This window comes from Mixophyes fleayi, chromosome 2 (genome assembly GCF_038048845.1).
Source record: "Mixophyes fleayi isolate aMixFle1 chromosome 2, aMixFle1.hap1, whole genome shotgun sequence".
In the NCBI taxonomy this organism is placed as follows: domain Eukaryota; kingdom Metazoa; phylum Chordata; class Amphibia; order Anura; family Limnodynastidae; genus Mixophyes; species Mixophyes fleayi.
The window spans coordinates 244747556-244769688 of NC_134403.1; the positions used below are offsets into that span (position 1 = coordinate 244747556).

The following is a 22133-nucleotide window of genomic DNA, read 5'->3' on the forward strand; positions in this document are numbered from 1 at the left end:
ATAATAAATAATAATAATGCTATACGTTTGCCAGCTCTAGTTGACTTCATTAGCCTTGCTTCAGTTTTGTGTTGGCTCTAGAGCCAAGATACACTCAGCTCCAGCTTCTGGATCACCAGCAACCCTTGTTCCAGCTCTGGAGTTGCTCCAGTATAATTACAGCTATTTTTCACAACTCGGCTCCAGATCTGTTGATAATTGTAATTTCTTTTTAGGTTTAGTGTCCATTTTAAGTAAATATGTATTTGATGGAGCTGTCAAACCATTCTTTATTGCATATTAAAATTACTCTAATTATACATTTGAATTTCTAGATTTTATGCTAGCACAACGAGGAGCAAAAATAGATGTTGAGCTCTAACTCAAGTATATCAGCACCAGCTCCACTCTGGCCCGGGTCTTGGAGGTGGCTCCTAGCTCTTTAAAAATGTAAAATTATTGGAGGATATGAAAGGATGTGATTATAAATCGAAAAAACACAATAATTGAGTTTATGTGGGAATTGGACTAATAGCCTTTTACAGTAGGTTGCTGTCAGAAAGGTATATTTTTCATTGGTCGGATTTTCTAAGCCCTAGGTAGATTTCCACTGTGGCAGCTTTCCACTCTGACCAGGGGACCCCATGCTCATTTATCTATCTGTCATAGTGTAAAACAGCTGGCTTCATCTAGCCTGGCGCTGGTTTCCACTTTAGTAGTACTGGTGCTGGTAAAAGGATCAAGGAACAAGTTAAAACAATATATTTAATCAAAGAAGGAGACACCTGTACTTAACAACATATCAGCAGGTATTTTAATGTAAGATAAACAAGTGTAATAAGCTATAAGAACAAATCTGAAAATAAAAAGAGATGGGAGCCACAGGTCAGGCCCTGGAGGGGTGTGTATCACTGATTTATTACTAATTACATTCAAACAGCTTGGCGCTCACTTATTTGTCTAATTTCTCAAAACAATATGGTTTGCTCTTAGGCAGTTTTAATCTATGAGGTGTTGCCTTTGATGCATTGCACAGTTTGCAAATCACACATAAAGCATGAAAATGCCATTTGTTAAAACAAGACTTTGGAAAATCCTTGCCTACAAGGTTAAACTGGCATGATATGAAACAGAGTGCCTGTTCACAATTAATAATCTTGACACCAATCTTTTCTGCATTTTTGTGAAATGTTGGCAGGTTGTCATAACTGCATGGCCCCCTGACCATCATCACTGAACTATGGTAAGTTTGCATTGCTTTGGATCAATGCAAATGTAACATATTTTGAACTTGATGAACTTTTAAGTACTTCCTTGGTATTTTTATGTCCTCTAAATTCATGTGATTCCCTCAACCATATTTCCTGCCTGTCACATCCGAGAGGCTCAGCAAAGACCAACACTTTCCTGACCACTATTAGAATAGATGGAATAAGTAAGAAGTGAGCATGACTTATTGTATAAAATTATGACTGATATGCTATTGGAAAACACAAAGTTTTGGCATACATATTTCTTTTCTCTTTCTCTGTAGTACCTGGAAGCAATTTTTTTGAAGTATTCGTAAGAATTCTCTAGGTTGGGATTCAGGTTTGTAAGCATGTTATCAAATTCTTCTGCATAGCGTTTATTCAAGTCATCACCAATCAATGCAAGTTTTTGTCCCACTTTATCTATATTGCTGTAGAAGAAGAAAAAAAGTTAAGTTCATCTTTTGCATACATGTAAAGACGTCTTCATTTGTCACTTTCAGCAATCTACATATACTTTTTTGCCCCTTATAATATTCTTTTGGTGTTTTGCTTCTACACATGCATATTCTTAGAAGCAGTCAGACACATTAACTGCTAAATCATAGTTTACACAACCCGAGCCCCAAGTCAATGCAAATAACCAATTTAATTCATTCATTTATTATTGCTGTATACCTCATTTTTGGAGCACAAAACAGCTGATGAGCAGATTACATCATCATCAGTTCATCATCATCAATTATTTATATAGCACCACTAATTCCACAGCGCTGTACAGAGAACTCATTCACATCAGTCCCTGCCCCATTGTAGCTTACAGTCTGCAAATCCTATGTGGTAGCATCCTGCACCTAGGTTTCTGACAAAGTGCTTTTGTTTATGGGGCAAGATGGTAGCTTTGAGGAGGAGCATAGGTCTGCATCGACCAATGGAAGAAGTTGGGAGGAGTGAGGGCGTACCTTGCAAAGTACAGAGTAGGAACATAATTTTTCCCCTAATTTTACGGTGCTGTGTAAAAAATAAGTTCTCATTATGTGGAGCAAGATTATGGAAATGAGGATATGGGGTGGAGAAAGAGCATTTTTAGGGCCCATGGGAATTTTGATAAAGACTAAATAAAGCAGTATTTTAGGAGAAATACTGAAACATTTTATTTAATGAAGGTGGTGGTTGTAAAGTAGTAGGAGTTTTGCACATTTCATCTATTCAGTTCACTGATTCTCTGCATACCTAGGCAAACTTCTATCTTACCGAGGCATCTCCCAACAATCGAGAAAAGTCATGCACCTATTTTTTTTTAAAACATTATGGGGCATATTCAATTGTTCCAAAGTTCGAGCGCAGAAAAAATATTAATGTTAATACGGTAATCTCTCGCTGGATTTCAGCTCGCAGCTCCCTGAGCTGCGAGCTGAAATCCAGCGAGTAAATTGCCGTATTAACATTTTTTCCGCGCAGGATTACCGTAATAATGGTAATCCTGCGCGGTCCGCTGGAGAAAGGAGGAGGGTAGAAGAAGAAAGAGGAGGATGAAGAAGAGGAGAAAGGAGGAGGAGGATGTAGGAGAATGAAGAAGAAGGAGAATAAAGAAAAAGAAGTCGGAAGAAGAAGGAGGAAGATAACTCCATTACCTGGCTCTCAGTTCCCACAAATAGGATTGTGGTCCGGTCCATTGTAGTGGGAAGGTGGAGGTGATGTATGTAGTTGAAGAAAAGAGAAAAGGTGCGTAGATTCAGGTACCTTGAGCATTTAACTATCTGTTTAGATATGTAAACCACTCTCAGATGCCTATGGTGTGTGTCCCTCCCACGGTGCAGGGGGTGGAGGTAAACTGTGTAAAGTGCAGCCTCAGCATAGGCTGGGTATGTGAATGTGCACTGGTCTCTGCATTATATGGATATCACTTCGATACACTTTGCATTGTATTGTATTCACTGGGATGTGTTCTCTATTGTACAGTAGCATGCTCTCTGTATTGTATTGCGCTCACTAGGATGCAGTCAGACTGAACAACTATCATTTGAGTCCTTTTAAGTTCTCAATATGCCACTGGTGCAGAGGGTGGACTATATAGAAACACTGACCAATACCAAGATATTGTTTTCTGGACACCAAATACTCATTGTAAATGAGATCCTGTTTATTACCAATGTGGTGCTTCACACTAAAAATCATTAAGGATTAGTTATCATAATGTAATGGGGTTACATTAGATGAGCAAAAATGTGCATCTATTTTTCACTCATGCACCTGTTGCGCACCATGTACGCACATATAATCCCAAAAGAGCAGGTTTAGAATTAGGAGCAAATCCAGCTACTAATAAAGCCGTTTAGTGCTCTGTGTGTGGGGGGTGGGTGTGTATGGGGGAAGGGAATGTAAAATACACAGCCTGATTTAGAGGTGTTACTGATGCGCGGTCTGGCCCAACTTTAAAAAGCAGCATTAAAAATAGAGCTGACCAGTATGTTTGTACATTATAAAAGAGAGCGCAATATTTGTTCATCATGCAAAATAATATCTTCCTTTGCTCCCTATGCACAGCACCATGTTTTTTTGGGCTGCATCCAGGCAAAAGTCGCACCTGACTTTAAATTAGGCTTAAAGTACACATAGTTGTCCAAGATAATCTGTTCTGTTATACAGTGGTTGAAGTGCCTGGTATACGGTGGTATGCCATACCACCTCTTCTCCTATTGTCTTTATTGTAAAACTATCAAATTCCATTCACTTACTTTTCCATACCGCCACTTCTTAATGTTTATTCTCCACTTCTAAATTTCTACTTGGACCACTGCTGTTATATGGAATTATGTCCTCATTACAAGTACTACCTCTGTGTGACTGTGCAAATGTGTAGTATGTCTGCTAACCAGTGTCCTCATGTAATCTTCCATTTAGAATAGCAACTTTCCCCAAAGTAATGTTTTTAAACATCTCATTTCACCATCATATTATAATGAAAACTGCTGTGGACTGGATTGTGCCTTTAGGGGAAATAAACTTATTTGTTGCATGAACCTTTTAATAATACCATAACAATCAGACTTACATACTTCTCCCAAAAATATGTCTGTGTCTGTCTGATAGCCAAATGGAATCTGGTCGATTCCTCTTGACTTGTGTTGTTGTTTGCTGTTGTATCTAGTATGCACTAACACATTGAGGGTATACTTGCCTGCTCTCCCGGATTATCCGGAAGACTTCTGAATTTCCCATTGTACCCCTGGACTCCTAGCTCTTTTCCCTTCAGGACTTACCCAATATGCAATGAACACCTAAGTAATCTTGTATTTTATTACCCAACCTAATTGTCCCCTATATTAATTCAGATTTGTACCCGTCTCTTTGTCTTGCATCCTCTATTTCACCACCGAGCGGTCTAGAATCCTCATCTTCTGTCCTTAGCCGAGTTGTGTGAAAGGCATAGCTCAGAAATATGGCTTCTGTCTGTTGACTCACCTGCTCCTCTGTAAGACAAGAAAATGTGTTAATGAAAATATGTTGTCCTTGAAGTTCAGGATTTAGCACCACAGTGTTACAATTGTGAATTATCAAGAAAAACAGCGAATGCTGAATATTTCCTATTCCATATTTTTCTACAACTAATATTCAACAATTTGGAAGACTGCTAAATGTATGCTTTGTTGCTGAATACTTGTGTTGGAAAGTCATTAAAGTCATGGAAGGTTAGAATAGAAATTTCCTATAAATTACTATTAAATATAGTAAATGTATTCATCATCATCATTACACTGTCAATATATACATTGATAGTAGTGCTTATATCAGCACATTGGCCCTATATTGCTGCACACAGCCCCACAAGGAGTTGAATGTCTGAGAGCAATCTATTCAAAACCTTTAAGTTGGCTGATCTCTGTTATACTGTTTGTGCAATCATCTGCATAGCACATGAAAAAACCATATAATTCAGCACCTTGGTCTGAATTGCCAGACCTGTCCAATTTATCCATCTCTGTGTGTGACCAAATTGGAAATGGTTTTGTTGGATGCTGCTCGGTTAAACTATAAAGGTTTGCATTGTGCAGGCTCACTGGTTAATACTCTTATGTGAAATAAATAAAACTAACTTGCAGCCTATTTGAAGTATAATAAAATAATTGCACACAACATACAGTATTTTTTATCATCATCATTTATAACCTAGGGACAACTAACAAATAAATGATAATAATAATAATAATAATAATAATAGCGCCACTGATTCCACAACGCTTTACAGAGAACTCATTCACATCAGTCCCTGCCCCATTGGATCTTACAGTCTAAATTCCCTAACAAGCACACACAGACAGAGAGAGAGAGAGACTAGGGTCAATTTTTGATAGCAGCCAATTAACCTACTAATATGGTTTTTTTTGGAGTGTGGGAGGAAATCGGAGCACCCGGAGGAAACCCATGCAAACATGGGGAGAACATACAAACTCCACACAGATAAGGCCATAGTGAACTCATGACCCCAGCGCTGTGAGGCAGAAGTACTAACCACTTAGCCACCAGCATGATTGCTTAGTGTACACCTATAGCAAAGTTTTTGGGCTTCATATAGAGGCAGATTCAGCTTGGAGTGAGGTGCTGCTGAACATTAGCTCAATGTTTTGATGCGTCTGTTACTGGCTTCTACATTAACAAAATTTTGCTAATTTTTCTGCGCACCTTGTCGAAGTCAGCATATTGGATAAAGTCATTTCAATTAAAATCGAGCAAACTTGGTTGTCTTTGTCTGAAAAGATGCGTACGGCACGCTATGGCGTAAAAGGGCACGCTACGGCGTAAAAGGGCGTACGCAGCTGCAACACGTGGCAACAACAGTATTTAGTCTTTTACATACATTCGCACACACACGCACACTTCTAAAATAATACACATTAATGGTAGTTGCAACACATAGTCATTTATGTCGAAATATAGTAGTATTTATGTGTAATATCATAAGTTATATGCATATCAGTAAAACATATGGTACAGGTTGAAGGAATCATATCATGTGTGGTATCATAATACTCCTCTTAACATTTGCAACTGTCCGGGCCACTCTGCGAAAGAATCGCAGAGTGCATACGCAAGTTATGAATGATAGGGAATTATGAACTATTTAAGACTAAGGAATCTTGGCGGGAAGATCGGAGCATACCCCCTGAGGAGATGACCCCCTCCTTTGGGTTCTTTAGGTTGAACTAGCCAATGATTGACAACCCCTTGGACCTTCCTGAAACCTGGACCAATAGAAGCAAGCTATACCATTCTGCATTGTTTTACTGTATTTCTGTGTGCATATAAACAGCAGCTCCTCATCTAGTGTGCAGACATCTCGTCCCCAGACTTCAGGATTGAATGACTGTACACTGGATCCAGAGCGCCTGCGATAAGTTACGGCTGTACTTATTATAATTTTCGCTTGAATATCTACTGCTACTTTTTGAGAATAAATCTTTGTGCATTGGAAACACAAATCGAGATTCGACAATCGTTATTGGTTAGCGACAATACGCACTTAACAATTTGGGGGCTCGTGAGTTTTGGAGGTTTCGTTGCCGGACGATACGCAACACCAACGGATTTCGGTTCCGCAACAAAGGGTGGAGACGCGTCATATACGGGAAAGAACGCAATGTGTTCAAAACCTGAATTTTACTCTGTGTTGTGAAACCGAATGTCCGTTTTGCATTGTCTAGGGCACGCTAACTAGAACCTAGGGACAAAAGAGAAAACTGTTTATTTTTATTGTCATTGTGCGTTTTAACTGTATTGCATTGCTTAGCGTATGTGTATTTCCTGCTGTGCGTACGCGGACTTCCGGTAGATTTGCCACGTGGTTAAACAATCGTTTTGATAGTTATTATATGTGTATAGTATAATTACTTGTGAAAGCCTCTGAGACATTATTACTATTGTTGGGAACTTTTGATTTTCTGAGCAGAAAAGGTGTATAGTGTGTGATGTTGTAACGTAGATACACTGTTTTATTGTAGATTGTGCTTAGTTGCTGTCTGAAGAGGCAGGTTGCCCAACTGAAGGCCGGTATACAGGGCAGGTATACCTAGTGCAAAAACCCGGTTTTCGCGAATCGCCACCAATAGATCGCAAGGTTTACTGATAATTAGTATTAGTAGGCGGTGCGATCTAACCGCACGGTAAACTCAACCGCGAGGGTAAAATTGGAAGTGCGTGGAGGAATTATATTGGAAAGGCTGGTTGATTGTATCGACTTGGTGCTACCAGTTATAATAAACTCAACAGAAATTTGAGATAGCCGGGCTATCGAGGAAGTATTTCTGTGTTAAGGATTCTTGTTCGGAACAAGAGTAAGCGAGTGGACGCGGCTATTTGGAAATACGTCCACCGGGGCATTAGAGATCTCTAGCTATGATTGTAGCAACTTGTTGGGTGGAAAGAACAGAGCATTGCGGTGTGTCTGTGTTCCGTGTAGAAGGTATTGTTCGACATGGGTGCTAAGCATATGCTAGAGATGGCCAGTGTACTGCCTAAGGAAGGGCCTATTGGTTCAGCGAGGTTTCTCATGTGTAAGAAATATGGTGCATACGCAACTGTGTATTGTGACACATGGGTCAAGATGACCAAAGATTGTGATAGGCCTTTCCCAACAATAGGGAGTTTTAATGCAGAGGTACTAAATACTGTAAAAGATAATATAAGTATGGTTGATTAAGTCAACGAAAGTGAGGAATAAACATAATGATTGTTTAAAATTGTGGCAAATGGAAGGTAACACGTGGCAGAGCAGCGAATGCACAGCGGAAGTAGGTGTGGCGAAAAACGCGCGCACGGCGGAAGTAGCCGTTGAGAAGCGTAGCGAACTCAGCGCAAGCGCGCCCCCGCCACCTTATGTGGCGGGAGGGGTAAGTACAGCCTTTATTAAAACTGAAAAAAGAGAAATTGCTAAGTTATATCCTGTCTTAAGCCAGTTTAAAACCAGTGTATCAGAAGATGAAGATGAACCCACTGTGATTTCAGCCATTGCTCATGCTGTTAATATGCTAGAGGTTCAGCGTAAGTATGGGAAAGGAGCAATGGCTGAGATAGGTGAGAGTAGTGTGATCACTAGGAGTGATAGCAGTCTAAATATTGAAACAGCAAATCCTGTAGTGTCTCCTGAAGACAGTGAACCAGTGGGTGCGTATCCAGTCCGCACAATATCAGTTCCCAATGGGAAGGTGGACAAGGATGGTGTAGTTTCTTTAAAGAATGTTACAATGCATTGTCCCTGGACTAGATCAGAATTACGTTCCATTATGACTGAATTCCCAGATCCTAGAAAAGAGTTGGCAAAGTGTCAGAAATTTGTTAAAGACTTAGGAAATGCACACGAACTGTCAGACGCCGTCTCCGTGCTATGCCTGCCGCACAGAGACGGACGTCTGCTTCTGTGATTGAGCGCTCGGTTGCCAGGCAACCGAGCGTACTTCCGGGTCAGCGGTCGCGCGTTCCGTTGCTAGGCAACGGAACGCTTCCTAGTAACTCCGGCGGTGGTGTTTAGCGTCACCACCGCCAGTGATTGGTCTGCACCTGTATAAAAACCTCACTCTGGCACATGGAGAGTGCCAGAGTATTAGGTCTCATCCTAGCTCCAGCGTTCCTGTGTACCGTTTCCAGCGCTTCCTGTGTATTACCCGGCTTGTTACTGACTACCCCTGTTCTGTGCTCCCTGTGAACTTGACCTCGGCTTGATATTTGACTCTTCCTCCTGTGCTTCTGACCTCGACCCGGCTTCCCTGACTACGGCTTTGAACTATCCCTTGGACATCTCCTGAATTCACGGTTTGGACTGGGCCTGTACGACACCGCTTTCATCTACTGCTTCACTGATTACTCCCTTAGAGGACCGCGACCTGCGTGTTCCCGCAGCTAAGACCACACTTCCTTGCGGGGGTCCCTGGTGAAAACCAGGAACACGTTAGACTCCGCACCTCTTGGGTGAGTAGTGCAAAAATCAGTAAGCAAATACCCCAAATCTGTGACACGAACCAACCAATAAGGATTGGCGTGTAGTGTTGAGGGCGTGTCTTCCTCCCAATACTGACATACAAAAATTTATTAAAGATTGTTTGTTGGATGAAGATGACACCTTGACTGATGAGATTAACCAAGAGAATATAGAACAAATTGTCAAACATTTAGCCATCTATTTTCCAGTAGTGGTAAATTGGAGTAAGATTTTCACCATAAAACAAAAGGATAGTGAAACCCTCAGATTACTTTGCTAGAGCTATAGCAGCGATAACACGTTTCACTGGGATATCCAACATAGGTGAGGACCCACATCACAGAGAGGTAGCTGTATTAATGGATGGCCTTAGAGAAAATTTAAAGACAAGAGTACAGACCACATTACCCAATTGGAGAGGCATCACAGTAGATTCTCTTAGGGAGTCTGCTGTGGAGCATGACAAAAACCTCTTTAGAAAAAAGGAAGAGAAAAGTGATAGGTTAATGACGGTAAGTATACAGGCTTTAGAGGGAGTGCATACACGACCAACAGCATACAACCCACATAATAAGAAATATAGAATAATCAGGTGTTTCAAGTGTAACGAAGAAGGCCATTTCGCAAGAGATTGTAAAAAAGAAAGACAGTATACACATACGGGTGGGTCACGTAGATATCCTCCAAAGGGGAAATTTCATAGATTAGAAGACTCACATCTACCCACGCATATTATAGCAGCAAATTCTGCGCGGGAAAAAGATAGTCAGCGCTAGGGGTCAGGTCTACAGCCAGTGGGGTTAACTGAGAGTCAGATAGAAGAACCAACAATGATAGTTGACATAGCTGGTAGGAAGCAAACTTTTCTTGTAGATACAGGGGCGGCCCGATCTGTGATAACCTCTCCTTTCAATCTACAGGTGACCAGTAAAACTGTTCCAGCTATGGGGGTAACAGGAAGAGTGTTGCATTATCCACTAACTAAACATGCTGAAGTTACTATCGGGCCCCTGCATACCAAGCATTAATTTCTCTTGGCTGTGGCGGCTCCTACTAACTTGCTGGGAGGAGACTTGTTATCTAAAATGGGATGTGTCATATACTGTACTCCAGATGGTGTGTTCTTAGATATACCGGAGAAAGTCGCACATGAGGTACAGGATATATTGGACACCCCTCAAAGGTTAATGTTACACTCTCCTGTTATAGAACAAAGTCCATCTCAAGTAAAGGGGATGTTGCTGGAAATACCAGGTTCACTATGGACCAGAGATGGACAGGACATTGGACTAATGGCAAACGTAGCCCCTGTCATGGTCAATCTAAAAAGTGGTAGGATAGCTCCAAAAATCCCACAGTATCCATTAAAACCGGAGGTGGAACTAGGGGTATATCCTGTTATTGAGAGGCTGTTACAACAAGGGATTTTAATTCATACATCCAGTACAGCAAATAGTCCCATTTTCCCTGTGAAGAAGAGTGGGGGGAGGGGCTATAGATTAGTCCAGGACTTAAGGGGAATTAATAAAGTTGTTGAGAGCCAATTCCCCGTAGTGCCGAATCCAGTTGTCATCCTCATGCAGATTCCACCGTCTGCTAGTCACTTTACTGTCATTGATCTATGTTCTGCTTTCTTCTCAGTCCCTCTTCACCCTGACTGCCAATACCTTTTTGCATTCTCCTACCGGGAAGTGCAATACACATGGACCAGACTTCCCCAGGGGTTCATTGACAGCCCCAGTATTTTCTCCCAAGCCTTACATGACTGTTTGCAATCCTTTCAACCCCACAATGGGTCTGTTCTAATTCAATATGTGGACGATTTGTTGCTGTGCTCTGATTCTTTTATGTCATGTTTACATGATACTAAATTGTTGTTGCTCCATCTCTCACAAACAGGACACAAGGTGGCAAAGGACAAATTACAGCCATGTCAAACTAAGATCAAATACTTAGGACACTGCCTCACTAAGGGGCTAAGACACCTGACAACCGACAGGATTGAGGCTATACAACACATGACTCTGCCGCAGAGCCAGAAGCAGATTCGTACCTTCCTGGGGATGTGTGGATACTGTAGATCCTGGATCCCAGGTTTTTCTATTCTGGCATTACCATTGCAGGAGCTAGTCTCTTCGTCAAAACCAGAACGTGTTGTACACACAAAAGAGTCAGAGTAAGCATTCTTTAACCTTAAAGATAGTCTGACTAAAGCACCTGCATTGGGAATACCTGATTACGAAAAGCCTTTTGAGCTATACTGTACAGAAGCTGATGGTTGTGCAGCAGGTGTCCTCGCACAGAAACATGGTGACGCTAGCAGACCGGTAGCATACTACAGTGCACAATTGGACAATGTGGCAAGATCACTCCCAACATGTCTCAGAAGTGTAGCAGCAACTGCTCTTCTGGTAAGTAAGAGCGAGGACGTAGTATTAGGACATAATTCAACTGTCTATACACCCCATGCTGTATCAGCTTTGTTAAATTCAGCCCAAACCAGACATGTTTCTTCAGCTAGATTCACAAAGTGGGAACTAGCCCTGATGGCACCCTCAAACATCACCATCAAATGATGTAGCACCTTAAATCCAGCTACATACCTTCCATATGTGTCTCTAGAGACACAAAGGGTGGGAGGTGAGGAGACCCTGGTCGATGATGAGTTAGGCAAGAGTACTGACACGCATGACTGTATGGAACACCTAAATCAGACCTTTACTGCAAGGCCCGACATACGTGACACCCCCTTAGAAAATGTAGATTTTACGTTTTATACAGACGGGAGTTGTCATAGACAGACAGACGGGAGAGCTATGTACTGGTTACGCTGTTGTAGACGATCAGGATGTGGTAGAAGCTGAACCCCTTGGCCCACCTCACTCAGCCCAGGTGGCGGAACTAGTAGCATTAAGGAGAGCGTGTGAATTGGCAGAGGATAAATCAGCCAATATATATACTGACACTAGGTACGCCTTTGGGGTAGTGCACGATTTTGGGGCCCTTTGGTGTCTTAGAAACTTTACGACAGCAGCAGGTACGCCAGTGGCACACTCACAACACATAAAAGGACTTCTGACAGCGATACAGTTACCCAGAACAGTAGCCGTCATAAAGTGTAAAGCCCATACCTTTGAAGAAGACCCAGTGTCAATGGGCAATAACAGGGCGGACGAAGCTGCTAAATGGGCAGCAGGGCAACCTATGACTGTATTGACCGAGACTATGATGGTTTTTCAGACATTAGACATGCAGAAATTAATTTAAATGCAAGATTTGTGTTCCCTGCATTAAAAGGCGGTCTGGAAGGTGAAGGGATGTGGTCAAGAGTCCTCAGGACTCTGGAGGGATGGACAAGGTAAGCCTGTAGCTCCCCGAACGTACTATCCAAGCCTGGCTGAAGCAGCACACGGTCTGACTCACCTGGGTAAAGAAGGTAAGTGCAGGAGTAATAAGGAGGTGGAAGTCAGCGGTCTGCGTATAGCAAGTTGTACTGCTGTCTGTAGTGAAGGAATGGAATCCAGGTGAAGGTAACGGGGAAGTCAGTGGTCTGCGTGTAGCAAGTTGTACCACTGCTTATGTAAGAGGATATATGCAACTGGTGACACAGGGAAACAGGAATCAGTGGTCTGCCTCTAGCAAGTTGTACCACTGAATATATATGTGAGGAAGGACACGAGGAGATAAATGCTATGCAGAGTCTTACACGGGTACACTGAACTTGATCCCACATTGAACTGCACACAATAATAATAATGAATGAACAGCACTGCACAGATAAACAAAGTCACTAGAATAGTCCAGCAAAAGGAAACACAGTCAATAATAGCAATAGTCTCAGAGGATGGAAACTCCGGAGGAGAACAACTCAGTCCAGATAGATATGCAATACACCAGCACAGTCAATGGGAAGTATGCATACCGTGGTTCAGATGAGCAGGCTGTTAGAGATAGCTGCAGGGATACCTGAGCGGCAGGGAACTGACGAGATGAGAAGTCTTTGCAGAATGGAAGCGGCAGGTAGGTGCAGCGCACTGTAGGTAGGCCAGCAAGGACGACAAATACTCAGGAAGCAGTAGTATATCGAATTGAACAGCAGGAGACCACGGGAGAGCTGAAGCGATGTAGCAGAGCTGGAAGCCGAGGATCGTAGACTCAATGCTAACAGGCAAGTTGACACAAATGGACACACTGTAGAAGCAGTAGGCAGCGGGTCAGCTGACGGCAGGTAGAATGCAGACTGGAGCGCTGAGACGAGCAGGACTCTGTAGACACGCTGAAGTAGCTAACAGGAATCAGCTGGAACAGTTCGATGTATCACAGGAGAGTTGGAGAGATCTGTAACTTGTTAGACACACGGAGGCAGCGGGTAGGAATCAGCTGCTGGAGTCACGATGAAACACAGGAGAGTTTGAAGTAATCTGTAACTGTAGATATACGGAGACAGCAGATAGGAATCAGCTGCTGGAGTCACGACGAAACACAGGAGAGTTTGCAGTAATCTGTAACTGTAGATATACGGAGGCAGCGGATAGGAATCAGCTGCTGAAGACACTAGGAACACAAGGAGTAGAAGTGGTCTGGAAACCACAAACGGCAAACAGGAATCAGCATCAGCTGAACACACGAGCAGGCACTGGAACACCTTCAGAGACTCATGAGGAATGATACTCCAAGATCAGGCAACGTGGTATTGACCACAGGTGCTTAATATAGGGAGTGTTGCCTGATCAGCCAATTAAGTTAAAGGAACAGAACTGAAGGTTAAAAGGGGCTGCACATGCGCAGTAACCATTATAATGGACGGACACGGTTCCTAGCTACCTTAGAAGTAGCACTCACAGTCCGGTGAGTGACAGTCTTACTTGTTTGAGGAAAAATGTTGGGAAAACTATTCCAACTGAGCCATCCCACATCCCTCCTACAGAAGGACCATTTCAGGTAATACAAATTGACTATATCCAACTACCACCGTGCAGGAATCTAAAGTATGTGTTAGTGTGTATTGATGTGTTTTCCAGGTGGGTAGAAGCATATCCAGCAGCCACTAATACTGCTGTGTTCACTGCAAAGAAAATTGTACAAGATTTTGTATGTAGGTTCGGTATCCCTAGAATCATTAAAAGTGATAGGGGTACCAACTTTACTGGTGATATCTTCCAAAATATGTGTAAACTCATGGGAATCGGTAGCAGACTTCACACCCCTTACTGACCACAAGCCAGTGGTAAGGTGGAGAGAGTAAATGGTACTATAAAGAACAAGCTTGGTAAGGTAATGGCTGAAACTGGGTTGGCATGGCCTGAGGCTTTGCCATTGGTCTTCCATAGCATTCGGACCACTCCTAGACCTCCTCTTAATCTGTCCCCCTTTGAGATACTGTTCAGACGACAACCTCATTTGATCGTGAGTCCACAAGACGACTTGAAGTGTAATAATGAAGTGACTGTACAATATCTTATAAGAATGAGTAGACAGCTAAAGCAACAACAACAAAAACTAAAAATGCTGTCACCTGGTATGCCAGAAACAAACTGTCATGATGTTGAACCTGGAGACTATGTTATGATCCGCAATTTCTTATGTTCAGGTTGTTTAACAGACCGTTGGGAAGGCCCGTACCAAGTGCTGCTGACCAGTACTACATCACTGAAAGTTGCAGAGACACACACTTGGGTCCATTCCACCCACTGCAAGAGAGTCCGTAACCCGGAGAAAGTGCAAGATAAAACTGAGACCGACGACATAGATCTGTCACTTGTGAGTCTGTTCCGGGAGACCTAAAGCCTGCAGTCGAGACACCTGAACCAGAGACGTTGCCTCAGAACTATCTGTCCAGCGATGGAGTGGCGGTTTTTGTTTTTCTTTTGTTCCAGGATTTTCCTTGTTTTTACTTTTTCTAGGACATTCTATTTTGGTGAAGGAGGATGGAGGAAGGAGGAGGGTTCTGGTAGTGATGCAGATGAGATGGAGGCAGAGGAAAAGTTATTAGGATACTCAGAGCAGCCCATTATCAAGCTTGGGCCGAGGGTTATGAAAAGGTCTGCTAGCTCAGGAACTCAGAGACAGTGTGAGGGGCTATTGTCTGATGAGTATTGCATCTGCAAGTTCTGTGACTTCCTAGTTGAAGAGTGATGCATCCAGCGATGTCAGTCCACCAGTAATCTGAATGTGGGCGGGCATCTTTTGGAGGATTATCACTCCCTGGTGGGTAAGGTGCTAGACCAAACCGAGTGCTGGGTGTGCTCACGTGCCGCAGGGGCAGCATAACATAGGACTAGTGCCATTCCCTCTAAACATTTCCGAAGTACTCGAATTGAGGGGAGGGAGGCCCATCGATGGGAGTTACAATAACACTAGGTCCCCTAGTCTGACGCTTCGACAATACTCCGTAGACAGATCTTTGCTGTGCCTAAATATAGCTCATGCAAAGCGTCTGGAGAATTGGGAGGCTGACCTATCAGATCAGACAATGGCTCGCCACGCTCATGTTGGAGGGAGACTTACAAAATCACCCATAGGCAGGAATGTTGATGGAAGTTATAAATTAGGGCGTTTAACCAAACATAAGAAAATGTCCATTGGTAAAGTCTCTATAGAGAATTGTGAGAATGTCATTCATGTTGACACGTGTTTTGAGCAAATGAAGACTCTAGGCATGGGTAGCTTCGTCAAAACTCTGTGCGATATAATTAATGGGCATACTGTTCCTTTTGTACTCCCTGATGATGTGTACTTTGTGGGAGGAAAGCTTATTCCTGGGTAACTCCGACTTCCAAGGGCTTGTGTTTCTTAGCTAAACTGGTTCCTGAAATCATGACTGTTACTCATGAAGAAATGGTTGATATTCACAAGACTACATCACCACCATACATACACACACAGTATGAACACCGTGGCAAGAGAAATATGATTCCTGATGAGGAACCCATAGTTACAAAATTGATTAGTGAAACCGCTGGTTTTCAAGTTATGGTTGCTCTAGAGCTCACCAGGACTGCTCGGGGAACATTAAACTTTAAATATATCCAACACCTAGCTAAATTAATAGATAATATCACCGAGATGTATGATGACACTTCCAGGTATACTGGAAGGGAGCTACAAGCGTACAAGAAGGAGTTGGTGCAACATAAACTGGTACTAAATTATCTCACCTCTATTACTGGTGGGTACTGTGTAACACTGGCCACCCAGTTCGGTGTCAAATGTTGCATGTACATCGCCAATAATACAGATGACCCTAAGGAGGTTATAGACCGGAAGATGGATGAAATTCTGCAACTGAAATGGGAATTTCGAAGGAACCATAATTCTTTGTTATATGAGGTCGGGGAAAAGGTGGCAGGTTGGTTCTCGTGGTTGAACCCTGTGAAATGTTTCTCCGGTCTGGGGGAGTGGGTACAGGAAATGGTTGCTAGTGTAGGTAAGCTCCTTCTCCTTATACCGGGTGTCATCTTAGCGATTGGTTTATGAGTCAAATGTGTTCCTACTGTGTTGAAGTGTGGAAAATGGTCTCCTAGGAGAAACACTGAGATTGAAACTGAAAGGGTGGTACCAGATACCGAGATCATGGTCTGTGAAGAAGTGTTGTATAACCCTGAACTTGAAACGGTGATTAGGTGATAGTTTATTACACTATCAAAGGGTGGAGCTGTCGAAGTCAGCATATTGGATAAAGTAATTTCAATTAAAATCGAGCAAACTTGGTTGTCTTTGTCTGAAAAGATGCGTACGGCACGCTACGGAGTAAAAGGGCACGCTACGGCGTAAAAGGGCGTACGCCGCTGCAACACGTGGCAACAACAGTATTTAGTCTTTTACATACATTCGCACACACACGCACACTTGTAAAATAGTACACATTAATGGTAGTTGCAACACATAGTCATTTATGTCAAAATATAGTAGTATTTATGTGTAATATCACAAGTTATATGCATATCAGTAAAACATATGGTACAGGTTGAAGGAATCATATCATGTGTGGTATCATAATACTCCTCTTAACATTTGCAACTGTCCGGGCCACTCTGCGAAAGAATCGCAGAGTGCCTACGCAAGTTATGAATGATAGGGAATTATGAACTATTTAAGACTAAGGAATCTTGGCGGGAAGATCGGAGCATACCCCCTGAGGAGATGACCCCCTCCTTTGGGTTCTTTAGGTTGAACTAGCCAATGATTGACAACCCCTTGGACCTTCCTGAAACCTGGACCAATAGAAGCAAGCTATACCATTCTGCATTGTTTTACTGTATTTCTGTGTGCATATAAACAGCAGCTCCTCATCTAGTGTGCAGACATCTCGTCCCAAGACTTCAGGATTGAATGACTGTACACTGGATCCAGAGCGCCTGCGATAAGTAACGGCTGTACTTATTATAATTTTCGCTTGAATATCTACTGCTACTTTTTGAGAATAAATCTTTGTGCGTTGGAAACACAAATCGAGATTCGACAATCGTTATTGGTTAGCGACAATACGCACTTAACAACCTCTATGGGACACAAGGAAAAATTTGCAGAAATTTTTGTAAAATCTCAGGCACGATAGGTCTTCGCGGACTGTTCCGGCAAATGTAACTTAAGTGTTGTAAGGACATATAAGTGTAGCACAATCTCTGGAGATGAGACCTAATTAGACCTGTATGCTGAACGATCTCCAGATTTGTTTCTCAAGAGGGATAACTTTTGCAGCTTCCTTCAGCCTGATGTAAAGATAGTGCTGCTGATGATGATGATGACACCAGCAGCATGTTTCTAGGTGATTGTGATTGGTTGTTTGCTTATTGACAGCTGATAAAACTTCACACCCTTCTATCATGTCTATATTCTGTGATGTTGCAGCAGACTATTGTTAGTTCTTATTTGTGACTTCGATTTGGACCACTGCAGGAAAGAAGATTCTCACTGCATTTATAGTATAGTATAAGAGGAATTATTTTATGTGGCTAATTTTCACATTATTAAGTAGTATTTTAAATGTTTGTAAACACATTCTAAAAAAATTGTATTCGTACAGATGACTTCTATGTGTCACGTAACAAGCAAACTAGCAGGTATTTGCACAATTGAAGACGCAGAGTCTAACACACCCCCTGTATTCACAAGGGGCCCCCCGCAAGGGAGTATGTGCTTCGCTGCAGAGGGGGCACAGGTCGCGGTTTTCCGACATAGTCACCAGCGAAGTGACAGGAGTAGACATACGTGGTCAAACAGATCCTGGTCAGAACCAGCCAGAAGAAAACACAGAGGATAGTCAGGTCAAGCCAAAAGTCAAAATCCAGAGGAGCAATAAGGTACCAAAGCACAATCTGGAAGTTTAGTCAAAGGAGAAGCTGAGTCAAGCCAAATGTAATGCAGGAGACAAAAAGGAAGTGCTGGAGCAGGTAGTGAAACCAATACTCTGGCACCTATTGGTCGGTGCCTTTGCTAGGCAACGGGACTCGATTGTCGGAGGAGACAGGTGGCTCTTTCCTGCACCTAGTGACGTTGCGGAGTCAACGTCTGACAGTACCCACCTCCCTTCTCTTGGAATTGGCTTCTTGATTCTTCATAAAAACTAGTAAGGAAACAAAGACCATGCAGATCCTTCTTGTCAACCCAGGATATCTCTTCAGAGCCATACCCCTTCCAGTGGACCAGGAATTGAATTTTTCCTTGGATTGTTCGAGATCCCAATATACGTTCCACCTTGCATTCCTCACCCAGAACAGACTTAATAGGAGGAGGCAGAGGGGAGTTGTTAGAGAACTCTTTAAGGACCAAAGGTTTAAGTAAAGCGATATGAAAGGTGTTATGTACTCGGAGAGTGGAGGGAAATTAAAGCCTGCAGGAAACCGTATTTATTTTAACAGAGAAGCGGAAAGGACCCATATACTGAGGTGCAAATTTCATGGATGGCAGTTTGAGTTTGAGATTGTGGGTGGATAACAGAGAGATGACGTCTTACACTAAGTTTATTAAGACACTTTGCAGTTCCGCATTGGCTCATCTACAAGATGATGTAATCAGTTACACCCCTCATGTTACATGTCACCCAATCAGTGTTTTAGTGGGGTTTTTTTAAAAAAAAAAAAAGCTCAGAAATCTGCAGGCATGAGGGCTAGTCACACAAGAGCAGCTCACAAAATATATGGATAGATACTGTGCAAGCAGAGTACCTGTCTGAAACACCATGGAATGGAGGGCCTACTGGATTGTACAGAGGAAAATCCCCACAACCCTAGGAACCGATTGCTCCGTCAGTCAACTCCAGAGGAGATGGCGGAGAGATCTGAGCCTGCTGTATCTTCAAGTGTTAGAAGCATCCATAGAAGGATAGGGAGAGGTATATAAGACAGTATATAAATGTAAAAATCATGTTAGCTGATTGTAAAAATCAGTGCTGTTTACTTAGAAAAATAATGTTCTAATAGTATAATTTAGCATGACATGATTCTCAATGCAATATGATTTCTGAAGATAGCTTTTAAAAAATGACCTTTGGTCAGATATTTATAGCTATCTGTTTATTTATTGTGCCAATACGCTATAAAGTGTTACTAGAAGTGTTCTACTGATTACCTTACATAGTAAGTTCAAATGATAATAGTAGTTCACAATATTAATATAACATCCTCCACCAACAGGCAAAAGACAATATAGTGTTTATAGTGTTAGATATTTAAGGAAAAATCACAATACACAAATAAAACACACTGTTAATGTGTTAATAGAAAAGACCAAAGTATACTGTATTTACAGTGTTAGGTAAGAATGAGCAAGTTGCATCACCCTATTAGTACACAATAGAATGTAATGAAGTGTTACCTGCGCAAGGGAGAATCGTTTATTTACAGTCAGCAGTCCTTAGCAATAAATACAAATTACACTGTACTTTAAATACGTGGCACACTACATCGCCTTCAGATGCAAATTAACGCTAACCGCATCTCTCCAAAGCATTTGTCCGCATGACATTGAAATACAACTGTATTTAGAGTTGAACGTATCTTGCTATATGTGCAACTCAAAACGCACACATAAGGCTACAATTGTTTTAAGTGTAACTTCAGGATGCAAAAAAATGTGGTCAACTCTATATGAGGCTCTATGTGTAGAAGATGAAATAAGCTGGTGCACATTTGACAAGTATAAGACAACATCTGATTGCTGATGCATGCTTTGTATCTCATGTTTTGTCTAATAGAGATGTCTTTATATGCTCTTGTGTAATATATCATACTTGTTATACACAATTATTTGTTGCTAGCACTACTTCTCTTCACAATCAGTGCTCTATCTTCAGTTATTTCTTGAATTTGCCTGGGACTTACCATCTACTGGAAGTGCAGCTCCCTTGTCTGTTGAGTCTTTCCTGCCCCCTGTCGCCATGACCGTTTGATGGAGCGAAGGGATCGATAGATTCAATGTAGTTCTAGGATCCTGAAATGCATAATTTATGTAAGACACCAAAATAAACACTGGATTTAAGATCATACTGTTGATTTTGACATAAATAAAATAAAATGCCCATCAGCATGTTTTATTTATACGAAAAGGGAAAATGTTTGCTTCTAAAATAAAACAAGTTTATTTTAACATCTAAATAGTTATTATTTAATTTGTTACTTTCTATAATATTTTTTAAGCACATGCATACATTGAATTAACTTCCATTACCTTATAGCTGTGACATCAACTTGCAATTGATGAAATACTTTCTTGCCAACATCTTAAAATAATTTCCAGGCACACGTGGCTGCTGAGCAGGTGTATCTAAGCTCAGAGCTCTTCACTGGCTCGCCTGACCTTTCTGCACTTACATCACCCGTTATGTCATGTTTACTAAATGTGGCTCTATAGTACTTGGCTTTACATTGTAAATCTTGAATAAATAGTAACATATAAATCACAGAATTTCACTGGGCAGCTGTATAGAGATGAAATAAAGGGGCATTTCCTGGGTCAAAAATTAGGGATAGTTGGCAACTTTGTTTAATATTGTTCTCACTCATATAAAGCATTTGAGAGTTTTTACAGTTTGTAATGTTTGCTCTCAAACACAAACCTCAATTAAGGGAATTATAAGGGTCATGCTGATATAGTAATGACTCATGAAAGAATGAACGAAACACCCGTTGTTAATCAAAACTCATCTGAAGATTAATTTGCTTAGGTTTCTTGTCAAATTACCAAATACCCCTGATAATATTAACATATTTGTTCTGCAAATTGCAACACTACAAAGTGGGTAATTTTTCTAGTTTGAAACAAAAAAATAAATTGTCTCTATCACACTTTTCGGTTTATGGCTCTTTTATCGCTAAACAAAACTTCTACTACTACTATGTTTCTAACATCTTCAAAGGGTAGAAGAAAGGCCAAAAATAAAAGGTAGGAGACAGTGACTTAACACACATAAGTCTTACCTATACAAACGTTTTGTCTAGTACATAACATGTTCCTGTCTTTATCCTTACTAATAAAGAAAGAAAATGTCTAACGATAAAATTCTGAACAGACCACTCAGTTATTGCCTTGGAATGAGATGGCCGTCAGGCTTCCAATGTTTCCAGAATTAAAAAATCATTGTCTAATATAGAGAGAGATATAAGTAAATGAAGTCTTTGAGCAATAAAAAAAATGCTTATTTAAAAGTGAATACTATAACCTTCTTTATCTATTCTGCAGCTTGCAAGTTATCGCACCTCATGTGGTATCTATCCTGCAGTCTGCAGGCTGTCGCACCTCCAGTGGTATCTACCCTGCAATCCACTGACCGTCACCTCAAGTATCTCTTGTGTTCCTTTCTATTGTTTTCTCCCTGCACTTCTCGCCAAATACTCCCCAAGAGGCCTGCGACCTGCGTAGTAGAGACAGTCCAAACCTCCTTGCGGGGGTCCCTGGCGAAGACCATCTGCTATGTTAGATTCCATTCCTCAGCA

At 41.6% G+C, this 22133-nt stretch overlaps 1 protein-coding gene across 1 annotated transcript in view; it reads right to left on the minus strand.

The window, feature by feature from the left end:
* BAK1 (BCL2 antagonist/killer 1) overlaps positions 1-22133 on the minus strand; it is a 47517-nt gene that overhangs the window by 10606 nt on the left and 14778 nt on the right. Inside the window, exons 2-4 of the mRNA XM_075195725.1 lie at positions 20523-20631; positions 4573-4702; positions 1517-1660 (exon numbers count right to left, since the gene is read on the minus strand). Coding sequence (XP_075051826.1) covers positions 1517-1660; positions 4573-4702; positions 20523-20580 — 332 coding nt within the window. The 5' untranslated portion in view covers positions 20581-20631. The remainder of the gene's footprint in view (positions 1-1516; positions 1661-4572; positions 4703-20522; positions 20632-22133) is intronic.